We start from the raw sequence: 7644 nt of genomic DNA, 5'->3' as shown, positions 1-7644 counted from the left end.
TTATCATTATCATTACTTTTATTTTTTCTTTTACATTCCAGTTGTTACTCCCTCCTGGTCTGCCCTCCTACAGTTACTCATCCCATTTCTCCTCCCCACTGTCTCCAAGAGGATGCCCACCTCCTGTTAGACCTCCCCTCGCCCTGGGGTCTCAAGTCTCTCCAGTGTTAGATGCATCTGTCTTCTCCCACTGAGGCCAGACTAGGCAGTCCTCTACTGTATGTGTGTTGGGGGCCTCGGAGCAGCTCCTGTATGTTGTCTGGTTTGTGTCTCGGTCTCTAAGAGATCGCAGGGGCCATGTTAGTTGAGACTGCTGAGCTTCCTATGGGGTCGCCCTCCTCCTCAACTTCTTCTAGGCTTTCCCTAACTCAACCACAGAGATCACCACCTTCTGTTCATTGATTTGGCATAAGTATCTCCCTCTGACTCTTTCAGCTGCTTGTTGGGCCTCTTAGAGGACAGCCATGCTAGGCTCTTGTCTGTAAGCAGACTATAGAATCAGTAATATGTCAAGCCTTGGAGCATCCTTTTGAGATGTGTCTCAAGTTGGGCTGGTCACTGGACTGTCTTTCCCTCAGTCTTTTCTCCATTTTTGTCCCTCCCATTCTTTTTGGCAGGAACAATTGGAGGTTGAATCTACAATTGTTTCTCCCCACTGTTGGACATTTCATTGGATGCTTTTAAAGTTTCCAGTATTTTGTTTATACTTATGTAGGAAAAAGATTTCAGAACCAACTTCTTTGTAAGTAATTTTGAAATTTACAATATTGTATAAATATGGTATCCTGAAATGATACTTACTATACAGCAAACTCTGCCCATTCCCAGCACACATCGATAGATGTGGCAAAATTGTCTGGGTCATTTGCTGAACTTAGTAAAAAACCTGGTTCTGCCATTGTTCAATGTACCCTACACTAAGACCCTCTCTGCCAAGTTATGAGCACAAATGACCAGACTGGACACAGTTCTACCTCTCCTATTATTACATTCACTTTGACCCAGAAATTTCACTAAAACTTCAACTCACTGTCTTTCCTTGGAACTTTAACCTAATGCTCTAAATATTCATGTTAGGAAAATCTGACCAATGACCTAACTCCAGAGCCAACATCCTATCACCAACCAAAAACAGTATTAGAATAATAAATCACCAATTACATAGCAATGATCCCCAAAAGAGCAATTTGGAAGCAAATGATAGTCAAAACATCCCTGGCAAAAAAGAAAAACACAATAAAATGCTCATTGGATTATTAGATATGAACTGAAGTTATACTTTATATGGGTCTCAAGTTGGGCTGGTCACTGTACCACCTTTCCCTCAGTCTCTTCTTCATTTTTGTCCCTCCAGCTCTTTTAGGCAGGAACAGTTGGAGGAACAATTTGACTACAATAGTAGTCAAAACAGCATTGTAATGGCATGATTGTCTACCAAGATGTTATTTATATATAAGAAGGAAGGCCCAAGTGAGGGAGTTTGAATTTCACTTAGAATGGGGAATGAGATATTCATAAGAGGTAGATGGTTGGAGGGAAATAGGATGCGTGCAGGGAGAGGAATGTGGGGGGGGGGGGAAGGTTCAGGATCATATGTGGGGAAGGACAGAAAAGATGGCCAGATGACTGTGAAAATGAATAGAAATCTGCAACTCATTGGGGCGAGGAGGAAGGGGCATCTTAGGATGAATTAGAGACCTGGGATAAGGGAGGCACCCAAGAACCAATGGGGGTGACATTAGCTATGGCTTACAACAACACTGGGGATATTGAACCTCTTGTAGCCAGGCAGGAAACCAAGTGGAGCAATAGAGATACCAACTCACCCACAAAACTTTCAACTCATAATTTATCCTCTCTACAAGAAATATAGGCATGGGGGATGGAGCAGGGAATGTGGGAATGGACAATCAATAACCTTCACAGTTTGAGACCCATCCCATGGACAAACATCAATCCCTAACACTATTAATGATACTCATTTATGCTTATAGACAGGAGCCTAGCATATCTGTCCTCTGAGAGGCTCCACCCAGCACCTGACCCAGACAGATATAGACACCTCCAGCCAAACAGTGAGTGGAGCTTGAGGACTCATGAAAAAGTAGGAGGAAGAATTACGGGCTCTGAAGGGATAGGAACTCCATAGAAAGACAAACAGAGCCAAGTATTCATTACCCTTGCGGCTTTCCGAGTCTGAACCACCAACCAAAGAAGATACAATGTCTAGACCTAGGCCTTCCCTGCACACGTGTAGCAGATGTGCAACTTGGTCTTCATGTAGGTCTCGAACAATTAGAATGGGGCCATCCCCAAAACCGGTCCCTTATGTGGAATATGTTCTTCTAGCTGGGCTGCCATGTCTGGCCTCAAGGGAGAGCAAGAACCTAGCCTTGCAGAGACTTGAAGTACCAGGGTGGAGGGATATCCAGGGGAGTACTACCTGCTCACAGGAGAAGAGGAGAGAGGATGAGGGAAAGATTGTGGGAAGGGGTTACCAGGAGGGAGCAGTTATCAGGATGTAAACAGAAAAGATAAATTACAAAAAAAATTTAATTAATTACACAAAATTTCAGTGACCTGATTGTCAATAAATATGACAAATATGTTTTGTGGATGAAGGACAGAATAGTCAACAAATATTGTTGGAAAAACTGGATGTATACATGGAAGAATGATATTAAAATCTTACCACTCATGTTTGTTTAAAAACTCCAAATGAGTAGAAAGCCTTAGTTTAAGATCTGAAAATCTTAAATCACTTGAATGGCTATAGAATTTAACCAGCTTCACAGTATCAGGCATAAATTCTCTCCCTTGGAAAAGGCACCCAAAATATAGTGAGTTTCCCCATCAAATTATTGCCATTGTAACAGTAGTGCCCACATATAGCTAGGTGAGTTTGTATTTTCCTATGCAGGGTCTAGATCTGTGTAAGACAATTGATGTTCTTTCTTCCCCAGTACCCTGCTCAACTTTTATCACCATGAATGATATTGAATGGGAGGAAGATTCCCAATCCATTTGAGATTGATTTCCCATGTTCTGAAACCAAAGTATGTTGTTTATTCATCAATATATAACTATGATTGCCATAAAAGGGAAATAAAATAGTCTGGTTTATTTACTCATCTGCACCCTCACAGACCAATACACCACATATATACTTACAAATATGCTTGTAAAATATCACATGTGGGTTAACCACTGAATGAAGTACAATAGTTTTAATAATTAGTCTATTTATAAACACTGTCTTCCACTGTTCTAATGGAGATTAAATTTTAGGATATTACATAATTTACAAACCTAATTAATCTTTATCCAAATGTTTTATTTGGATACATTATTCATTTGGTTAAACACACACACACACAAAGTGAGGTTCACTGCTAGCCCATGTCAAGTTTATCACTTTGTTTCATCTTTTTTTTTTTTAATTTTTACTGTCTCCACATTAAAGTTTCAGTAAATAGCTGTGATAAGGCAAAAGTGATGAAGTTGGCCCATTTGATAGAGTCAGTGGAGGGTTTGAGGTGTGTAGTGATGTACAAAATCATACTCAAATAAAATTTGTTAAGATGTTATTCACAAAGATAAACACAGGCTTTGGTCAATAAAAATAATCTAAACTTCATTAAAAATAGATTGATGACATTCTTTCATTATATTTATAAAGATTATTCATATTTAGATTTTAAGACAAAGGGTTAACAATGCTTTACTGATTGATCAATAATGTTATATCTTTTTAAAATATATTATTTCTATATTAGAAGATTGGTAACATTTTCAAATATAAACTATATTTCCTGATTTTAAATCTATTTCCTAGTTAGTATCATTATTTAAAGTAAGGAGTTTGTGTATCTGGATATTAGGAATTTACTTTGGGACCCAGAAAGTTGCCTATGAACCTTTTCATAGCATTTTTCATCTCTTTATTTCTCAGTGTATAAATGGCTGGATTTAGGAGGGGTGTAAAAACAGAGTAAAACACTGCAAAAAATTTGTCCAACCAGGTGATATTGAGAGGCCACACATAAATGAAGATGCAGGGCACAAAAAAGATTAGCACTACTGTAATGTGGGCAGTGCAGGTGTTCATTGCCTTAGATGCACCAGCTTTAGAGCTCTTACATACAGTCATAAGAATATATGTGTAGGAAGTAAGCAACAGAATAAAGCAAGTTATAGCCACAAGTCCACAGTCAGCATTCATTAAGGTATTTAAATAATGATAATCCATGCATGCAAGTTTTATTACCAGTGGCATGTCACAGAAGAAACTGTCTATTTCATTGGGACCACAAAAAGGAAGATGAACAATCACTACTATGTAAATTATACCATGTATAAAGCCAATTGTCCAGGAAGTCAACACCAAACTACTGCATCTCTTAAGGTTCATGATGGTGAAGTAATGGAGTGGCTTGCAGATGGCCACATACCGGTCATAAGCCATTACCACCAACAGCACCATTTCTCCTGCGGCAATGCAATGGGAAAAGAAGACCTGGGACATACATCCTGCAAAGGAAATGATCTTGATTTCCCTGAGAAAATCTGTGATCATCTTAGGAGTGGTGTTTGTGGAGAGCCACATGTCAACAAAAGACAGGTTGGCCAGCAAGAAGTACATGGGGGAATGCAGATGGGGGTCAGTGGTGATTAAGGTCAGGATGACAATATTTCCAGACATGATGAGAAGATAAAGCATCAGAAATATCACAAATAGCAAGACCTGAATATTCTTTGAATGGGCAAGTCCCCAGAGTATAAATTCTGACACCACAGTCTGATTATCTCCATCCATTTTATTCAGTGTGTCCTTAAAAATAACCTGAAAAGAAAAAAAAAAGATTATCCATTAGAAGTATGAGGTAGTCTACTTCCTTTGTAGAATTAGACATTCTTATTGAATCTTACCTGAATAGAAATGCAAATGTTAAAGAGAAATCTAAGCCAAATATGAGTGACATTGCTGCTCAAAGTAAAAGCTAATGAGCCAAGAGCAACTCTCCAAGAAAAAAAGCATCAGATGTGACTGATATACACATGCTCTATGAGAAATACCTCTTATAAAAATATAGAATTAAATATACATACAAGAATCATTAATGCTTTCTAATATCTAGAATACAATGGTATGTGAGTTGTTTCCTTTAGTTATATTTCCAAGTGTATCTTGAAACAATATTGTTCATTAGGTTTTGATGGTTCATCTGAACTCTTTGTTTAAGATATACATGTGCATAAATATATATATATATATATATATATCACATATGTATTTATATGTGAACATATTTTCTTTTTTTTTTTTTTTTTTTGGTTTTTCGAGACAGGGTTTCTCTTTATAGCTCTGGATGTCCTGGAGCTCACTTTGTAGACCAGGCTGGCCTCGAACTCAGAAATCTGCCTGCCTCTGCCTCCCAAGTGCTGGGATTAAAGGCGTGTGCCACCACGCCCGGCGTGAATATATTTTCACATGTATATTTTATAACTACATATAGATATTTATTGATATTTACATACACACACATATAGATAATCACGTTTCTTTAAAATACTTGCTTCCTATACTTTTCTTAAGTTTACAGATACCTATTTGGTAATTTAAATATATAAATGCAAAAAATGTATTAAACATGCAAACTGTTTTCAGGAACATAACAATTATCTACTAAAGCATACCTGAAATTCTTGCATCTAACTCAGTAGCAATCATTCTAGATAATCTGAGGTTGGCTTACACATAATAATTATAAAAATGAATGAATGGATACAAATTGAATGATCTATTTTAGAGTCTAAAAGAGAAATATTAATTTTTTACTAATTTTCAATGTTTTTTTTCCTATATTGAGTGCCCTTGTATAAAGTCATAAACTTTGTAATAGTCTCAGTATTTGGATTCTGTAAGGATTTACAGGTGTAATGAAAATTATACAACTTAAAAAGACACCATGTGATAGACATTGATGAAGGAAGGGCAGCTAACAGCTTCTAATAGCTTGTTTTGCTCACAGATTGATTGTTGTGTTATGATTTGTTGTTGTGTGTTTTCGTTAGGGTTGTTGGTAGTATGTATGTTTCACTTTTTTATATATTTTTAATGTACGTAGAATTCCATCATTTACCCAATTCATTTTCCTTCCCGAAATTGCTCCCAAGAACCTCGTCATATTCTTCCCATGCTACTTATCAAGTGACTAGCCTGTTTCCCCTTGATTCTTTTTGCTACATATATGGGTGTTATATTAAATGTATTAAGAAATGAGTATAAATGCAATCTGTTGAGCCCATTTTTTGTTGTTGCATATGCTTTCAGAGCTGACAACTGGGCACTGCCAACAAATAAGGAAGCTCATCCCTCGTGAGACTATTTCTTCTTTTTTCTAGCACACAGGAGATAGCAGAATTTTTAAATCTGATTTCCACAATTCCCATTTAATTTGATTTCATTTTTACCACTATTTTTATGCAGAAATGTATCTACTGTGCACTCTTTGATTCAAAAAAATACTTTATTCACTTAAGTGGTAGGGAATATTTGAATTATATTAGATGTATAATACATTTATGGATTTGGATATATGACCAAAACAAAACCTATGTGTAAAGAGTGATGATCTTATAGACATGGACATACATGGAACAGGAGAGGTGGGAAAAAAAATCATTAATTGGTTTCTAAAATGACAGAGGAGAAAAAAACAATCTCAATTCCATACATAGTGGGTTTTGGTAACTAGAATTATTTTAAGAATTGCCTTACAGAAAAATATTAGAGTGACAGGATGACTTACCAAACTCACATTTGTTTTAATCAAATTTTCTTCCCATCTGATGAGTGTTCAAGAAGACATCTATGTTTTGTAGAGATAATCTTCCCCTCATCCAGACCTATTTTCACTTCTTCAAATTGTCTCCTGGGTGAAATTCACGTGTTCTTTGTTCTGATCAAAATTAGAACTCTAGAAATAATTACCTTGGACATCTCTTTGGGATTTTCTGTTACAAGTGATAGTGACTATCGCATATTTGTCCAAACAGGAAGAGATGAACTTCCTGCTACTAATCCCAGCATCAATAATGTTAGACAATTTTTCTGAATTATTCACTTCACTTTCACCAATAAGGACTAAGGAGAAACTTACTGCTATCTGGTTTCTTACTATATGTATAAATTCAAAGTGGATCATTTCTTTGTATTTATGGGACCATGCACTATAAAATGTGATATATGACCAAAGCAAAACATATGCTGTGAAAATAATTTCTGAATGCATGGCAAATCTGTGTCAAATCTTGGTCTCATGATTGGTGAAGTTGAACGTTCTTCATAACTATATGTGATGTTGGCGGTAATTCATAGAATACAAATATTTCTTATATTACTTTAAGAAAACTAAGGCATATAACTCAAACCATTTTACTTGAGAAGGACTTGTAAGGAGTTCTCCTGATCACAGAATAAAAGTGCTATATATGTTTTGTTTATTCAAATCTGCATAACTTAATTGTAAATACCAGTAATTACTGGACAAGCTGCCATGTTACTTTACTTGTACAAATGTACATACATGTGGGCAATATAACTTTATCAGCATCCTTATCCAAATGAGATAACACTGAATA

At 36.4% G+C, this 7644-nt stretch overlaps 1 protein-coding gene across 1 annotated transcript; it reads right to left on the bottom strand.

The window, feature by feature from the left end:
* Window positions 1-3877: 3877 nt before the first annotated feature.
* Window positions 3878-4819, bottom strand: LOC110289928 (olfactory receptor 4K14-like). The gene has a single exon (XM_021156335.1). The coding sequence runs from the start codon at window positions 4814-4816 to the stop codon at window positions 3878-3880; it is 939 nt and encodes a 312-aa protein (XP_021011994.1). The 5' UTR covers window positions 4817-4819.
* Between the last annotated feature and the right edge of the window lie 2825 nt (window positions 4820-7644).

The sequence above is a fragment of the Mus caroli genome, unplaced genomic scaffold, assembly GCF_978045245.1.
Source record: "Mus caroli unplaced genomic scaffold, Mus_caroli_1 scaffold_2, whole genome shotgun sequence".
NCBI classification, from domain to species: Eukaryota; Metazoa; Chordata; class Mammalia; order Rodentia; family Muridae; genus Mus; species Mus caroli.
The sequence above is the reverse complement of the archived record's forward strand: the minus strand, read 5'-3'. Positions and strand labels throughout refer to the sequence as shown.

Coding starts and splice junctions, on each gene's coding strand:
- LOC110289928 (XM_021156335.1), bottom strand. CDS start 4,816: ATGGATGGAGATAATCAGACTGTGGTGTCAGAATTTATACTCTGGGGA.